Here is an 18,921-nt window from a genome sequence, read left to right as displayed (position 1 = left end):
CCACAGAGGTCCCTTTGAGGGTGACCCAACCTCCTGAGAAACAGAGAGAGGAAGAAAGAGAGAGAAAGATGAGAGGTTCCCTCTGACGTGGCTTGGAGCTGATCATGTGCAGGGTGGCAACCCTTCTTATGTGTATACAGCAGTGCAATAGGGGGTTGTGGGCTGTGAGCATATCGGGATGGGCCTGGGTCTGCCTTCACAGAGTTTGGGTTCTCATCAGGATGTCAGCCCACTACAGCTTATGATCTAGCTCATTTCACACTTAAGAGCATCATTCAGGTCTATCAGTCTATGGCAAGAAACCACGTCAGCATGACAGTTAAGCAGTAATATGCAGCAAATACTTATGTATCTGAAAAATATCTTTCTACAAGGCAGGACCATAAAAAATGGAAGAGTGAACATTGGTTTATGACCACTTGAAATTGGATTCATCTATAAAAGACCTTTATATTTTATTGGAATTCCTAATTAAATTTATGAAGCCCTTCTATGAATCTAGAATCCCAAACAAGAGTTATATGTACTTGTTTCCTCAGTAATATAATAGTGGTTTTGTTTTCCATGTTTTTTTCCCTTGTGTTTGATATGCCCGTGAATTTCTGTAAAACTGAGGGGCTTTTCCAACAACATAGAAGTGGTTAGGCATTCTTCCTATCCTGTTTTGTATCTTTTGCTTGCTTTTCTAGTTCATATGTAATTGGTATTTTGGAAAATGCAGATCAAGTGCCTCCCTACTTAGTAATACAGATTGTGTATCCCCAAAACAAAGGAGATGGCCTGAAGATATAACCTGGCACCCGCAGGGGAGTAGCCTATTTTCTGCATACAGTGCTGATGGTGGAGATTGTCAGATTTCAATCCTAGATCTCAATAAATCAGAGGAAGTAAGGACTCTTAAATTCCTTATTGGAAATTTATGCTACTGTTGACAATTATACATGTATTCTTTCATTCAAACATCTAGAAGCTAATGTTTTTATTTTGTTTGCTTGTGTTGGAAGGTTGTTGAGGGATTGAACCATGTTTAGTTTATCCTTATTGGGCCTGTTTATTTGTTTTATTGGGATGTTTTATGTTTATTAGTTTATGGGCCATTTATTATTTATTTGTTAGTTGGCTTGGCATTGGGATGTATTTCTATTATTTTATTGTGGTTCTGTCCTGGCCAACTTATTAAGGGCAGAACTGTCATTGTAATGTTTCATTATAGAATTCGTTATAAAAGGTTGTGGTACGCCAAAATGAAACCCACCATTGGAGTGTTCTTTCCTCTCTTCTTCTATCTTGCTGCTTCCCCTGCTTAGTTTTAGCATATTTTTTGTTTGTTTTTCTTGATTATTCCCTGCTGTAATCACAAGTTGGTATCAGAGCAGAAGTTCTCATGTGGTAGACCCATGTGTCACTATGATCAGCAGTGTACAGGAGTAATTCAAGGATTCCTTTATTGATCGCCTGACTTAGTGTTCCCTTTTTTTTTTGTTTGAAGGATCAAGTTATTACTGCTGCCTAGAAGTGTTTCCTAGTGCTACTGCCCGAGAATCCGTAGTAGGTTAGAGATTTTGGTCTTCCAATGAGTAAGGTCTATTGGTTTTCGTTGGGGTTAGTTTGATCCCTTCTTTGTCATAATTGAGATTGATAGCCATTAGATTAATTTCTGGAGTGTTTGGAGTGAGCAGCTCCAATTTCTCTCTTGTCCCAGTGGTACTTGGGTTGTTTAACCTTGAGAGATAATTTCATCTGTTGATTGTAAGTTGAGATTTGATCTCTACATTATCTCGATATTTTTTGGAACTATCTATTTTGACTTGAAGTGAGGAATCTACCAGAAGTGATCAAATACGATTTTTGGAGTTCGGAACTCTGCTTCGAAGCATCAGAGAGACCTAAAAAATTGCAATAATCACTGGAATGAAGTTGGGTGGTACAGATTATTTGCAATGAGCTGAACCAATGAGGATTGGAATAGGTGGATCTGTGGAAAAGGAAAATTGGGATATACTACTAGGAAGTCAAGACGAATCTGTAGTTGGGAGGATAGTTGACTTATGCATGTTGATGTAAGGCAGGTTGGGGGGATGGTTGAAGGGAAAGATTTTTTGGGTGTGAGGAAGCTAAATGGTGGTTTTTTCCTATTAATGTTCCGTAGCAACAATGGAACAAAACGGGTAATGAAGTAGGAAAAAGAGAAAAATAGGGAGAATGGTTTAAGGTTGAATTGGTATTCCCGGTGGCAGCGGTGATTCACTGTGGAAGGAGAGCTCTGTGGATAGGTGTTTAGCATCCCTTTCCATGCCTAGTGCTTACTCACCTTCAAAGAGATTGGATAGCATTGTGGTAAGTTCCTTAGATATGGTGACAAAAATAAGATGTGGATTAAGGTGGATGTTGTAAGGATCATGGTGGAAGTGGCGTATGTCTCTCATATTCCAAATATGATGGAACTTCTCTTTACTGGGGAGAGTTATGAGTTGGGAATTTTTATAGAGAGGGAGGATCAGACTTTTTTGTGTGTAGAAAAGGGTGTATAGGCTGGAAAGGTGGATTCGGAGGAGGGGAAGAAGGAAAGTAAGCTGGAAGACCAAAGTCAGAGGTTTGAAGTGGGGAGAAGTCAAAAGTTAGGCAGAGGTTGAAGCAATGTGCTGGTGGGTTTGGGGGGCAAAATTGTAAATTTGGCAGGAGAGTGAAGATTAGATGTTTGTAGAAGAACATGTGGAAGGAGGATTTGAAAAGAGAGTTGGAGTGGAGAAGGCGGATGGGGAGCATTCAAGAGATTAAGGCAAACAGGCAGTACCTATTTCTACGGTTAGGGTAGATTGTGCCGGGACCATTAACCAATTTACTAAGAAAAGATAAAAGATTTGAAAAGTAGAGTCCTGAGGTATATGTTGTGAGTGAATAAACGGAATTGTCTTAATGGAAAGGTAACAATTAGATCGAAGGGATTTGTGGTTTAAAATAAAAGAAGGGCTGTGTAGGAACTATGAGGAATGAATCGGGGTAATAACTAGATATGTAGGCATAAGGTAGGAGAGTGGTAGAAGGTGATAAAGATTGATGAGGGTAGAGAAATCAAAGTTTCAGCCCAACAACTTTGAGGTTGGAGATAACATTTTTAAGCTTCGAGTACCATGTCTTGACCAGGCTTCGCAGACTCAAATTAGGGGGGTTTGCTAATGGTAGTTCAAGTGGGGTAGAAGTAAGGGAGGAGGTAGAGTCAAAATCTACTATGGTGGCTATTACAAAGTTGGAGGCAAGGGATCTCGTTGCTCACGATGTTGATGGGGTGCCCACAAATGAGGTTTTTGTTCCTACAATCTATGAATCTGGGTTGGGGTAGTCCTCTAAGGAAGTTGGGGGTGAAGATAGTAGGGAGGAAGGAGGTGGGAGAAGTGGGGTTAGAGAGAAAGAAAGAGACCAATTGGGCTCGAGGAAGGAGTTCAAGACTATAGAGTATACTAGTGGGAACCCATGCAATGCATGGGCCTTGTTTAGCAAGAGTTATAGTGCTTATTTGAGGGGGTCAAAGAACAACTTTTGCCTTTTTGAGGTGGGTCCCTATTGATAGCTTATAAACTATATTTGATGGAAAGACCAAACAACAAAGAGCCTAAAACGTTTGTCCATCCCCACATTAACCTCTTTAAATAGTTTATTTGGTGTGCTTCAAAGTAGTTAAGCTAGATCAGTTGAATATTTAGTTCAGCTCTCCTGTATGAGCCCTATATTTCACTCCACTTGTACATAGTATGATGTATATGCCCAGTGTTTTAAAAGCACAAAGAGCAAGGCAAGGTAAGGTGCATGCCTTTTTAAGCAAGGTGCAAAAAATAAAATAAAAAGCTAAAAAATAAAAATAAAAATAAAAAATGCAAAAAAATTATTAAACATAATCTTAATAAAAATATAAACTTAAATTTTAAAATAAATGTTTTAAAAAACCTATTATCTAAAATTAAAATACATAAATATAACATGTAAAGCATATTCAAATGAGAATTTAAAAATAAAATCAAATATATAAAACATTTTCAAGCAAATAAAACCCATAATCTCTTTTTTTTTTTAATTGCATTACTTAAAGTAGCTAATGTGATGTAAAACATATTACATTCCTGATTTTACAAGCTGTCTTTGTGTCACGCCCCTCGAGGCAAGCCCAAACAAGCCCACATTAGGTCTCAAATTCTTAGTTTTCACAGAAAAAATAATGATTTTTTAGTTTTAATTGCTTTTTAAGAAGATATTGTATTAGGATGAATGAATGAACAACACTACCAAATAGGTGGTTGCGCCTAAGACCTGTGCGAGGCACCTACCCCAAAATGCGCTTCGCCTGTGTGCCTATGCGCGCCTTTTAAACCATTGTATATGTTTGACCACCTCTTGATTTATAAATAAAAACTATTATTATTTTCTTACATCTAATTTATAACCCCAGTTGTTGAACATTAAACCCCCAAACCCAAAATTAGCTATAAAAAGCATATGATGAAATGTATGTCTAGGAGTCAAAGTTTTTTCATTAAGAGAAAGTATAGTAGTAGTTCTTTGGCATTATTAATTGGGTCAAGCCAATCCAAGTCAAATAAAATTAATTATTTTTATTAATTTTAATAATCATTTTCAAAATTTTATCTATTCAATTATCTTAAATGGATCTTAGTGAAAATTTTAAAATTAATAAAATTATTATTATATTTAATAACTATTAATTTCATTAGTTACTTTTAAGTTTAATAATTTGATAATTAATTTATTGTTTAATTTAAATTTCTGAAATAAATTAATTTCAATTTTATTCCATATTTTTCATTTTTATTAACCTAATCATTTTAAATAAAATTAAATGGGTTTAACATTAGTGAAAATAATTTTAAAATAAAAATTTAGAAGTTATACTTGAGTTTCTTTAATGTAATGATTTTCAATGGAATTTAAATGGATCTTAAAATTTTATTAGTTGTTAAATTGAAAATTGCTATAATACTTATAATTAAATTCCAATTAATTAATTATAAAATTCATATTTTTATTAACTATTTTTAAATTTGTATAATTTAATTTTAAAATTAAAGTGTTAAAATGTTTTCTTTTGTCATTTTAAATTTTATTTTTATGGTTAGTTTATTTTTAAAAATTACATATTTTCAAATTTTATATTAGCATTAATTTATTAGTTAATTTTTTTCAAAATTGTATTAATGTAATAATTTTTGTTATTAATTTAATAATAAAATAACAGTAAACTTTTATTTTTTCTTAGTTAATTGTAAAAAACTAAAAATAGATGATTAGTCAAAAATGAACTGAACCCTATATAATACGGGTACTGCAAACTATAAGGACCCATATATAGTGTGAGTTGCTAATGAACTTTGGGTTGAGGTCCCATATCCATCATGGGTAGTTGTTTGTCTACCAAGACCTGAATACAATGTAGTTAGTTCGAAAACATGTTTTATAAGACCTAAATCCTTCACCCGTGAATAGGAAATATGTTTGCGGAACCCAATTATGTGATGGGATTGATTATGATATAAAAAATATATGATATGGGAAAAATTCACAACTAATCAATTAGCATCATAAAAGAGATGACCAATCAGCTGGTATTAATCAAAATTCAAGAGAGTGTTTTGATTGGTCAAATCTCTTCCAATACCATGTCTTTTCGTTATCATAGATTTTCCTTTAGACTCAACTTGGAAGGAGTACAAATACAGATTTGTAGCGTACAAAACCTTGAATTTTGTATTATTTTGTATGTATTTGTACTGTACATATTTAAATTTGTACTCCTTCCAGACTAAGCCTTATGTGAAACACATGTGACATTGATTGTTTTGAGTCTTTTGACCAATATTTTGCAAGTAACCATTTTGAACCAACCCCTGGCAAGGCAAATCCAAATTAGGTGCAGTTGATGATTGACGTGGGGTGTTAAACAGCCCCTATTGCAACTATCAAGTGCAGCCAACCCAGACTGTAAATGCTCACGGTTAGTGAAGGCAAACCCCACATAGACATCAAATCCTAAAAAGGAGACTTGGAAACAGATTTGCCAAAACCAAAATAGTCTCGGTTTGTTGGTTTTGACTAGAATTAGGGATGGAAAATTCCCCCATAAAACCGGGGCCCTGCTTCGAATGGGGCGGGTTTTCCCCGACCTTAAACGAGGATAGGGTGGGGATGGGTTTTGTATATAATTCCTCGAACCCGCCCAAACCCAAAGGTAAATTAGTAAAATATCTTTAGGTTTAATATTGATATTTAAAATATCTTTAAGTTTTCCCTAAATTCTTAAAATCCTAGGATCCCATAATTCCATTTTTGAAGTACCCCTAAAGTATTATAATTCAATCCCTAAAATACCCCCAATTCCTATATCCTATGTGTAAATTGTCCACAAAATAGATAATTTTGAATAGTTTCCTTGGAGCAGGGAAAATCCGGGGATTCCCCGTCCCCGATGGGGAGTGCATGCCCTGCCCCGCCATCGGGGGTGAGGCAAAGTATCTTGACTATGGGGCGGGGACGAGGAGGGGGTGCCCCACCCCAAACCTGCCTTGTTGCCATTCCTAACTGGAATAAAAAATTCATCTCCTCTGCCCCCTCCCATGAGATGTTTTCATGCCAAGTTACTTGTTTCAGAGAAAGCTAATAACCATGAGAACATCACATATGACAATTATCATGATATGGGCCATCTGACATGGCCTAATTGAACTTCTCATAAGGATGATGTTGGAAAAAAGAATCAAATGACAATATAAAGAAAATAATATAATTCACATGTCAAAAATTTGGAGAAGAAAAAGAAAGCACACCTAAAAAAGTATCATTGGTAGGGAAAAAAGAAAATATATGTATATTTTACCAAAACAAAAACATGTTAAATAAAGGGAGAGGATAAAAAAAAAATACTTGGGTAAGATGACATTAGCCTGTTACCTCTCTAGAAAGACTTCTTCTAAAAGAAGTCTCTTAGGGCAGTCCCCGATATCAAGATGAGGCCTCTTTAGTTTGGTGTGGCCACACTCTTTGATATCAACATTGTGACTCCTTTTGTGTCATTTTCCCCGATATCCAGATAACTGCCTGTTTAATTCCCCATTTTGTGTCATTTTGCCTCTTTCCCTCTCAATGAAGGAATAACCAAGAGATGGAGGAGAAGACATGGTGTATTTGTGTACTCTTTCTTTTCTACACTAAGGGCATATTTGTCCTTTTATTTTCTTTAATATAAATATCTCTTTTAGGGTGTCGATAGTCACTAAGTGACACACCTAACAATCTGTTGTGTTCTCTTCTCTCTCTCTCTCTCTCTCTCTCTCTCTCTCTCTCTCTCTCTTTTCAATCTGACTCTGACATGGTATCAGAGCATGTCACAATCTGATCTGCATTTAACCCCTTTTCAACCCTTTTCTTTTCTGCTATCTAGAGTACTTCCTAACAGTATTTGGGAGGCTCTCGAGTGCCCTTGAATCCCTCCTCTGGGGCAGCTTTGATCAGAACTGTACGGACAGTTTTTCTGGATTGTTGTGCCATCAGATTTCTCTCTTTTGTTGGATCTCATTATAGAGACATTGGATCAGGCTGAAACTTTAGATCTAGTGTCACCCAAAGAAGATCAACTGATTCTAATTGGTTTGGATTGGATCAGATTTGATTTAGAAGGGTTTTGAGCCACTTCTAAGTTCAGTAGACCCTTATAGTTTCCTTTTCTGGATATCGACTGAAAGGTACCTCTTTCTTTCTTCTGATTTAAACCCTATCTTTTGCTTAGAAGTGTGGTTTTTTATCTCTTGTGATTCAATGGCATTAGAGAGGATGGAGGTTCTCCCTATTAAGTTTAATGGTATGAACTATGCACTATGGAAGTTTAATTTTCAATTTCATGTTGAGGCAAAAGGTCTTTGGGGATATCTGGATGTATCGGTAGCTAAACCTGATGGTTCAAATATCAAGGGTCTTAATCAGTGGAAAATTGATAATGCGAAAATCGCATCATGGATCCTAGGATCAATTGAAACTGACATTGCAATCCCTATGAGTGGATATAGGACTGCCTATGGGATGTATGAATATCTTGACAAATTATATCAGTAAGAAAAAGAATGCATGCACTTACTGCAAGTAGTTCGTCCATATCATTTCTGAATGTCCTACTCTGCATCAGAAAAGTGGTGGACCAAATCAGAAAAAAAGAAGCTACAAGGCCTATTAGACTGTTGTAAATGGATCAGATGCCGCATCCTCCATTACTTCTATCGCTAAGAAAAATGACACTTCTAGTGGCATGTCTGAAAAACGGATTCGACAACTCATGTCCTCGGTCATCACCTCAGCCTTTTCTACTATTGGTTTGTCTGGTAAGTTACCGACCTATTGTCCCTCACCAAATCACCTCTGGTATATTTACTCAGGATCCTCTAACCATATGACAGGGACCACACTTGGTTAGTATCCTAAACCCCATCTTCCCAATAAACACATTGTCACTGCTAATGGTGTGAGAAATTAGGTATACTTGGATGTGAAGATTTGTATTTATCTACTTCTAAGTCATCTCTGTTTCATTTATCCAAAACTTTATTTGTACCCAAGCTCACCACCAATTTGATTTCAGTTGGCCAACTTGTAGAGGAAGGTAACACTGTCTCATTCTCTTTTGATGGCTATTTGATACAGTACCAACAAACTGGGGAGGTGAAGGGGAAGGGGCATAGATTGGGACGACTATCTGCTTTGGAGTTTGAGAAGAATAAGGCTGCACCTGTTTCTACTTCCTCCTTGCTTTCTACTACTTCTAATTTGGAGTCCTTTAATTGTAATAATGATTGGTATTTGTGGCGTAAATGCCTTGGCCATCCGTTTTCTAAGAAACTTGATCAGTTATTCGCTTCTAGTAGTTTACCTGTTTCTGCTATTTGATTCCTTTAAGAATGTTAATAAAGATTGCATTACTTGTGGTTTATGTAAGAGTCATATTTTACCTTTTCACTCTGAGCAAACTATAGTTATTTTTCACTTAATACATATTTAAGCACTTTCATGCTTATGTTACTACCCAATTTGATGCTCAAATATGTGTGCTACGACCGGATTCAAGGGGAGAGTATTTTGATGGGGATTTCCAAACTTACTTAATACAACATGGAATTCAATTCCAGAAATCTAGTCCAGGCACCTCACAACAAAATGGGGTAACAAAAAGAAAGAATGGCATATTTTGAGTGTAGTCAGAACACTTCTACAAGATTCCCATGTACCCTCTTAGTTTTGGGTGGAGGCGGTTAACACTGCTGTGTATCTCATAAATCTTCCTTAGTTTGTTTTAAATAAATTTTCTCATTTCCAATATCTCTTCCACAAACCTCCATATCTATCTATGCTGAGGGTTTTTGATTGTGCTTGTTTTGTTCACCTTCTACCTCATGAACACACAAAGTTAACTACACAAACGGCTTTGTGTGCCTTTATGGGGTACAGTTCTGAACATAAGGGATTCCTTTGCTGTGATCCTTCGGATTCGGTTTGACGTAGTCAAATCTCTCGTAATTTAGTTTTCCTTGAGTGTTTTTTTTTTAACATATTGTAAAATTCCCAGCTCCTCCCATTTCCTTGTTGCATAGTTTTGACTCTACAGGTACCTCAAGCATACCAATGCCACCTCCGCAGTGCAACAACTTCAGACCTACTTTAGGAAGCAACGATCTTCTTTAGTGTCAATGCCCCCCTCTGCTTCATCACCAACTATTGATCCAGTCACTCCAATTGCCCCAGTAAGTGCACTTGATCCTCCCCTTGAACCTTCTATACCCACTTTACGTTGTTCTTCTAGAATTTCTCATACACCTAACCGTTATGGTTTTTCACTGGACCATAGCTCTTTCTCTGTTGTTTTAACTACGACAAACATTCCTAGATCTTACCAACAAGTTGTAGTAGAACCACACTGGAAAGATACCATGGATTCTGAGATCCAAGCCCTTCTTGAGAATGACACCTGGGACTTGGTCAAAGCTCCACTTGAGACATCTCTCATAGGAAGCCGATGGGTCTACTCTGCGAAACTGAAATCTGATGGGAGCCTAGACAGATACAAGGCTAGGTTGGTTACACAAGATTATAAATAGGAATATGGGATAGACTATGAGGAAACCTTTGCTCCTGTAGCAAAAATGACCATTATACGACTTCTAATAGCTATATCTGCATCCAAATAGTGGACAATCCACCAGATGAACGTAAAGAATGCATTCCAACATGGGGAGTTGAAGGAGACAGCCTATACGAAGCCCCCTCCTGGATATTGTACAGACTCGCAACTTGTTTGTCACCTAAAGAAGTCACTCTATGGTTAGAAGCAAGCTCCTAGAGCCTAGTTTGAGAAGTTCAGATCTGTTATCATTGATGCAGGATTTATCTAGAGTACTTCAAATTACAGGGGATGACGATCTTACTTCTTTATGATGATGATATACTCGTTACAGGGGATGATGTAGAAGGAATTGCTGAGCTGCAATAGTTACTCAGTGAATCCTCTAAGATGAAGGACTTGGGTCCTTTGACTTATTTTTTGGGGCTTGAAGTAAGCCAAAATTCTCGGGACTATTTTGTTAACCAGCGGAAATATGTTGTTGATCTTGTTAAATTGGCAAATCTTAGTGATTCCAAGGTTGTGGATACTCCATTGGAGCTGAATCTGAAACTTAGGATGATGGTTCTTCCCTTGAAGACCCTACTCTTTATTGTCAACTAGTGGGCAGTTTAATCTATCTCACCATGACTCGGCCAAATATATCATATGTAGTTCAATTGCTGAGCCAGTTCGTGTCTTATCCAAGACAACCTCATTTATTGCAGTTCATTGGATCATTAGATATGTGCAAGGCACCTTATCATACGGGATATTCTTCTCCTGTTCATCCCCCATTAACCTTACGGCTTTATGCAGATGCTGATTGGGTTGGATGCCCTGACACCTGACAGTCTACTACTGGCTAGTGTGTATTCTTAAGCAACTCTCTTATCCTGTGGAAGTGCAAGAAACAACCTACTGTATGAAAATCTTCCACTGAGGCTGAATATAGAGTTGTCTACCGTGTGCAGTGAAATCATATGGCTCCGGGCTCTTCTACTTGACATATTTAATGAGCCATCATTGTCTGTTCCTCTCTATGCAGACAATGTAAGTGCAATCAAAATTGCCTCCAACCCTATCTTCCATGAGCGCACCAAACACATAGAAGTTGATTGCCACTTCATCCACGACCTCCTTCTTGAGGGTATTATATCTCTTACGCATGTCTCCTCCATCCTCCAGTTCAGTCAAAGTTCAAACCCTAATTCAGTTCAGCCACAGTTCAGTCCCCGGTTCAGATTCAGTCAAGCATAAATTTTTGGAATGCCACACAGATCAGCTTGTTTGTACATTGCTGAGAAACAGTTCAGAAACAAAGAAGGGCAATTCTGCAGTTAAGCTGACTTTGTATGTACTCTTTTCATCACTTTTCTTGGATACACAGTTACTGGAAATGTTTCCAAGGAAGGTAGCCGAGCACTGTCTTACAGTTACAGGTCATTTTCACCTACACTGCTCAGTTGTCTAGGTACAAGAGAGGACCACTCAATCCACAGAAGATAAATTTATCTTTGCAGTATCAGATTTTTCCTTCCTTTTAAGGGTTTCTTGGCACACAGCCAAGGAAGAAGAAGAGAAGACAAGCAGAACCCCCTTCAGATCAGTTCGGTCTGCTTCTTGATCAGATTCGATCCACAGCAAGGAGAGTCCAAAAAAGGAAACCTTATCACACTCTTTCTGATCTCAGAAGGCCTGCTCTAATACCATGTTTTCAGGCCAGAGATATCAGAGAAGGAGAGGAAAAGAGGAGGAAGGAAGAAGAAGAAGAGAGAAGAAAGTTTTAGATTCAAAACATGTTGCTGGCGGCGCTGGCTCTTTTTGCTTTTATATTAGGGCGACCCAACTTATAATAAAAAGGGAGAAATTGCAAGAGTTCCCCCGTGGCACTAAAGAACAGAAATATAAGATAAACAACTTGGAGAACTAACTGATTTCAACAGAACTCTATCACATGCCTCTTCTAGATCAATTAATACCATATGAAGATCATTCTTTTTTTCTCTAAGCTTTTGTATCCTTTGTCTCAAAAAAAAAATATACATATATATATAACTTCCATGGTTGATCTCCCTCATATAAAGCCAAATTGGTTCTTTGATACATTTGTTTCAAGTCGTAATCTTTGTTCAATTATTCTCTCCCAAAGCTTGTGTGGTTCATGATTTTAATCCCTTCATAGTTATTGCAACTTTGTATATTATCTTTGATTTTGAATATAGGCACCATATTGCGGTTTCTCCGATCATCATGCATTGTCTTTTTCTTTTTCACTATCTTATTAAATTGCTTAGTTAGCCATAACAAGACTACCTTTTCCATACCTTTTCACACTTCTATTTGGAATCCCATCAGGTTCAAACGTCTTTCCCTTCATCTTATTTAGTGTCTCTTTTACTTTAGTAGTTCTAACTCTACGAAGGTACATGTTATTTTTAATACTACTAGTATTGCTAAGTTCTCCTCCATTAGCACCCTCACCCTATTGTTCATTAAATATTTTTTTTCAAAATAGTTTTTCCGTCTTTACTTAATGCACTTAACATGGTTTAAATCTCTACTATTCCTTTCTCTAATCTCTACTAGAAAGCAATAAAGCCAAGTTGAATTTTGATGGGAGCTCCCTTAGAAACCTGCTTATGCAACGATACCCCTTTTGAGATAGAGGGTAACCAAGGAAGATGCAAGAAATAGTACGAGGATCAAGTTTACCCCGAGTAGGTGACAAGTTATGAACAAAGCAACAACACCCAAAAACACGCATTGGAATGGGGAACAACGGAACTATAGGAAACAAAAGCTGATGTGGGGCCTTATACTCTAGTAACCGAGATGGCATACGGTTGATGATGTATGTAGCACACATAATAGCATCCATCCAAAAGAGTTTCGGAACATTCATATGGATTAACATGCCACGAGCCACTTCAAGAAGATGACGATTTTTTCTTTCAACAGCACCATTTTGTTAGGGTGTCCTAGCACAAGAGCTTCGTTGAAGCAATCCACTCGAAGAAAAGAATTTCGTGAGATCACTATGGGAGTATTCCTTTGTATTGTCCAACTAGAAAATATGGATTTCAGTTTGGAATTGAGTGAACACTGTGCGTTGAAAGTCTATCACAATTTTAGGCACTTCATCTCTAGATCGCATAGGGTAAACCTAGGTGTATCTAGAGTAATCATCGATTAAGGTAATGAAATATTTATATCCAGCCTCAGCAGGTAGAGTAATAGGGCCCCAAACATCAGTATAAACAGTTATGAAACGGAAATTCAGATCTTATATTTTTCAAAGGAAAAGAACTTCTACAATGTTTACTCAATTGACATGTCTGACACTGCAACTGACTCTAACAAAGACTCAAACAACTTTGGAAACATAACTTTTATTGATTCAAAAGAAAGATGACCAAGACGACTATGCCTTAAATAGGCCTGACTCTCACTGAACAAACTCAAGGACTCTGTAGCCACAAGACCAGCTTTATCCTCCAACACGTAGAGACCATCCACCATGCTTTCTCTACCAATCGTCTTCCCCGAGGCCAAATCCTGAAACACAGATGAAGACGGATAAAAAATAACTGAACAGTTCAAGGAGTGAGTAATACTACTAATGGAAAGAACCATCAACTAGTCTCACCTTATCTCTCCCAGAGAGAAGATTGTATGCCTGAAATAAATTTGACTTACCGGTCATGTGGTTTGAGGCTCCGGAGTCAATTACCCAAGGGGAATCAGAGGTATGAGATGACATATGGAAGGCAGTGGCAGTGTTACCTGATGCAGACGCAAAAGAGGTAGAAGGAGTAGGACCATAATCCATCTAGCGAAGAGTCCTACCATATAACTCCAAATGGTCACGGAAGGAGTTGATCTCTTCCTTAGGGTCAGAACTGGGATGCCTTTCCTGAGTTACCATGGGGCCAATCTATTGAGATGCCATATTAGCTGAGTTATACTTTTTCTGATTCTGCTGACTTGGTTTCTTGCCCTGATCAGTTGTTGACTCTTACCCAAATCCTGTGCCCATTTAGGTTTTCCATGGAGATCCCAACACGTATCTCTGGTGTGTCTTGTCTTCTGGCAGTAAGTGCACCAAAGCTTAGTCTTATAATTTGTTCTCTTCTGAGAGTCACCCTTCTTAAAACCACCTCCGACATTAGTATTTGAACTTCCCCGGATAGCTAGGGCAACTAGCTTCCTCTCTGTACAATTCATCACATTTCTTCTACTCTCTTCTAACTGAACCAAGGCATAAACCTCCTGAACTGATGGCAAGTCTTTACTTCTCAAGATCTGCACCCTGATAGACTCATATGAAGGATTCAGCCCCAAGAGGAAGGCAAATACCCATTGCTAAGATACAAGTGATTTGTATGCCTTTGCATCTTCATCACACTTCCAATTAACATTTTGATAGTGATCAAGTTCTTTCCATATCGATGCCAGATCTAAATAGTACATTGAGAGACTCCTTTCCCCCTGCTTGCAAGTGGACGATTCAGCTTGCAGTTGATATATCTTGGCATAGTGTCTCTGCTCTGAATAGGTGGACTTTGCTTGTTCCCATATTTCACAAGTAGTTTCAACCCACATAAAAGTTTTCACCTGTGACAGCATGGAAACCAAGAGCCATGACATCACCATACTATTTCTTGGTTCCATCTATTACATTCAACACTTCCGCTCTTCGGTTCCTTCACTTTCCCATTGATTTATCCTATTTTTCCCCTAGCAGTGATGTAGAGTTTTATTCCCCTGAACCATTCAAGGTAATACAGACCATCAAAGGGAATAACAGCCATGGGGAAACTCATATCCATTCCCCCACTCACTCCATTTTGACTTCCAAGAATCCCTGAAGTAGCAGAATTCTCAGACGACATGGTCAACACAGAATTTTTTTATCTAAAACCTCAACTTAGGATCCCTCCTTATATCAAAACAAAAGGCTTCACACACAACAAGTGATCATTCCTCACACACTTCAGTCTTTTGACTTAATTTGTGCAAAAGACCAGCACCAATTTCCAAAAAAATATATGACAGATCTGATTTTCAGACCTGTACGGAATAACAGTCCCAGCCCACTAGTTTTCCAGAAGGTCTACAAGCATTAATCACAAGGGGAGATCCTTACACACAAGACATCAAGCCAACAAGTAGAGAAAACAGGTCATACGTGACCTACAGCCACCTTTCACAGGTACAGGATCACACGATCCAAAACAGAGGTAAAAAACCTCACAAGGGTCTGCCAACATTCAGTGGTTCAGATTCATTCGTTTTCCTCGGTACACGACCAAGGGAAGAAAGAAAAACAGGAAAAAGGGGCGGTACCAGTTGCAGATCTGATTCGATCAGCCCAGATTTACTCCTTTTTTCCGCCCAGATTCAGCAGCTTGGAGAAGACACTTGATCGCCCAGATTCAATGGCCATGCTCTGATACCATCTTGACAGTAAATCTGATTGAAGATTACAGCAGAAGAGGAGAGAAGAGAAGAAAGAAGAAGGATTAGAGGCAATAGAACAGTGCTGGCGGTGCCAGCTTCATTATAATATATAGGGCGAAAAAATAAGAAGGGAAATGACCCTTGTGCCTCTACTAAGTAAAGTTACAATAACAGATTAAAATAAAAAAAAAGTAAAAAAAATAAAACTTTAATCAGCCAAACAGACCCTAACAACATAAAAACAATTATTTCAACATTTCTTAATTTACATTTTCTTTAAAATACATGTATAATCAAATAATATGTACAATGAAGACTCGTTAATTAAAATAAGTAAAGAGGTGGGCTAATGGTAATTAAGCAATATATAGAAATAAAAGGTCATGGGTTCAAGGCTTACCAAACGTATTTTAAAATTTCAATTGTTTAAGGACCCGAGTAGTTTCACAAAACTGGGATCAATTCATCAATTTTCTGGTTAAACCGTCCAATCAGCCGATTTTTGTCCAAGTGCGGTTATTGTGGCATGATTGAACTGGCCAAGGTCCCAGGTCATGGTTCAACCGGTCTGGTACAGTTCTAAGCTATATACTGCAGGGGTACTTTGGTCCATTTACTTTCTTTTGTGTTATGTACAACCACCATAGCACCACCAACAAGCTTTTTGGCTCTCCCACAATTTTTTCTCTATTTTCTCATCTTCCCTTCTCTTCTTCCTTCTCTCTTCTCTTCTTTCTTAGAAAACATGGTATTAGAGCAGGACATTGCTCTCTGAATCTATTCTTCTCTGATCGTAGCACATCTTCTTTTTCCCTAGACTAAGAATGGAAGAAACAAACACGTCCCAGGTCTGAGAACACTTTGACCCCTCTCTCTCTACTCAGAACTCGACTGTAATCCAAGAAAGACAACATCAGAGAACAGTGGATGGTCAATTGAAGCTTTTCCTAGAGGTTGGTGATTATTTTTTCTATTCCGTTATTATTTTTGGGTTGAAACCTTCAAAGAATTTGCTCGGACTGAACTGGACCAAGAACTAAATTGTTTGTAGCCTTGGTTGTTGGCAGTAAGTCCAAGGACAGGATGAGTTCTGCATTGGCCAAATGGTGTAAGGGTATTTGACGCTTCTGCGTGGATCTGTAGATCCAAAATTATAAGGTTTTGAAACCTTTGTAGGTCATGGGTGACCTAGTTCAATTGGCAGGGTACTGCAGTAACTTTTGTTGATGCGTTTGTCGCTTGTATTGGCCTTGGAAAGGTCGGACAGACTTGTACATGTGTGTGATAGCAGCTGTTGTGTGTGAATATGTTTTTACATGCATAAAAATCTCTAGGGAGTGGGGGTGGTTGTAATCACTGTGTGTGGACTGAAAGATAACAGGCCATTGTTCACTCTAGAGTCATTATATATGGCTACTGAAGATTCTGTAGCATTTTGAACTAACATCTAACCAGGTTGGACTGAATGATGGTCATGATACTTTAAATTTCCCTATGACTATCACTCCCTTGGATGGTAGGAACTACTTGGCTTGGTCCAAGGAGATGCAATTTTATATTACAGCTAGGGGAAAGGCGAGGTATATCACTGGGAAGGTAAAGGAACCTAGATCGGGGACTGCTGAATATGACAAGTGGGACCAAGAGAACTGTATGATTATGTTATTGCTTCTGACAACCATGTTACCTTCAGTTAAACATAATTTCATGTGGGCTGAGACAGCTAAAGAAATATGGGAATAGGCAAAAGCAACATATTCAGAGCAAAGGCATTATGCCAAAATTTATCAATTACAAGCTGAATCTTCAACATGTAAGCAAGGTGAGAGAAGTTCATCTGCCTATTATTCAGCCCTAACTTCAGTCTGGAAAGAGATGGTTCCTAGTAGAGCATTAAGTGGGAAAGTAAAAAAGATGCCAAAGCTTATAAAAAACTTGTGTCTCAGCAACGTGTTTTTGCTTTCCCATTGGGCCTCTATCCAATGTATGAGTCCATTAGAGTGCAGATTCTAAGCAGCAAGAACCTTTTGTCTATCCAAGAAATCTATGCCCTAGTTCAGTAAGAGAAAAGTAGGAAATCAGCTATGAATGCTCTTGAGGGGGAGTCTATGCCCTAGCACACTCTTGAAATTTGTTGGGAGTTGAATGGAAAGACAAAATAGGCACAAGTGTTGAACAAGAAGTCAGCACAGGATCAAAATAGGAACCCAAATCAGAAGAAGTATACCTTTGCCAACTTATTAGCTCATGATTCACAGTATAGTAATTCAACAGTGAATTCATCTAAAGATCCCCCTCCCCCCAGTTTTGATCTCAAGGACGATATTATTAACTCCTTCCATGATGATTTGGATCAATATGAGAGGGCTCTTAGACATACGGATACTGGGACTACTCCTTCGACTTCTTTTTCGTCCTCCTTAGGTAACTCTGCCTCTGCTTTCCATGTAGCCTCTAGCACTTTGGAATCCCCATAGATTATTGATTTCAATGCCTCGAACTATATGACTAGTAAGTCAACCCATTTCCAAGATTGCCCTTTGGTCTTCTACTTTCAGATGTTTTTCCGGTTCCAAGATTGCCTATTAATTTGTTGTTTGTTATCAATATTACACATGCATGAAATTGTTTAGTAACCTTTCTCCAACATTCTTGTGTTTTTTCAAGAGTTGTCCTCCGGGAAGATGATTGGTAGGGGGAACATGGTTGATGGCCTCTATATGCTGGAGAATAAAGTTGGTCTTGTGGTTTCGAAGTCCTCGAGCCAGTTAAATAAGAGTCGAGTCAGGTTGTGGCACCATCGTTTAGGCCATATGTCTTTTGGGTCTTTGAAGCATTTATTGCAGAACTATTTAAGTTTATGTTAGTTAGTGATTTTCAATGTCAAGTGTGTCAGTTGAGTAAGCATTGTAAAACTTCATTTCCTTTACGTAATGAAAGATCATATCTTCCCTTTTATCTTGTGTATTCTGATGTTTGGGCCATGTTAATATTCCAACTAAGAATGGCTATAAGTACTTCATTTTATTTATTGATGATTTTTATTGGTACACTTGGGTCTACCCTATGCACTCTAGAGAAGAAGTTCCTAAATTGGTGAAAGACTTTTAATGCATGATCTATACCCATTTCCAAATTGAGATCCAAGTCTTCTAATCAGACAATGCGAAGGAATATTTCCATAGTGATCTAACTAACTTTTTTGCTTCTTGTGGCTCCCTTCACCGTGCTAGAACCCCTCAACAAAGTGGGGTTGCAAAAAGGAAAAAACACCACCTACAGGAAGTTGCTCAGGGATTACTCTTGCAAATGAA

At 37.9% G+C, this 18,921-nt stretch overlaps 1 protein-coding gene across 6 annotated transcripts in view; it reads left to right on the top strand.

Annotated features, from left to right (window-relative positions):
* The window catches only part of LOC148853271 (uncharacterized), a 76,279-nt gene that overhangs the window by 34,660 nt on the left and 22,698 nt on the right, over positions 1-18,921 (top strand). For all 6 annotated transcript variants that reach the window (XM_088984691.1, XM_088984690.1, XM_088984693.1 and 3 more), the window contains one exon: positions 722-887. In XM_088984691.1, coding sequence (XP_088840817.1) covers positions 722-887 — 166 coding nt within the window. The remainder of the gene's footprint in view (positions 1-721; positions 888-18,921) is intronic.

This window comes from Nelumbo lutea, chromosome 4 (genome assembly GCF_056320005.1).
Source record: "Nelumbo lutea isolate HS-2025 chromosome 4, American lotus-T2T, whole genome shotgun sequence".
In the NCBI taxonomy this organism is placed as follows: domain Eukaryota; kingdom Viridiplantae; phylum Streptophyta; class Magnoliopsida; order Proteales; family Nelumbonaceae; genus Nelumbo; species Nelumbo lutea.
The sequence above is the reverse complement of the archived record's forward strand: the minus strand, read 5'-3'. Positions and strand labels throughout refer to the sequence as shown.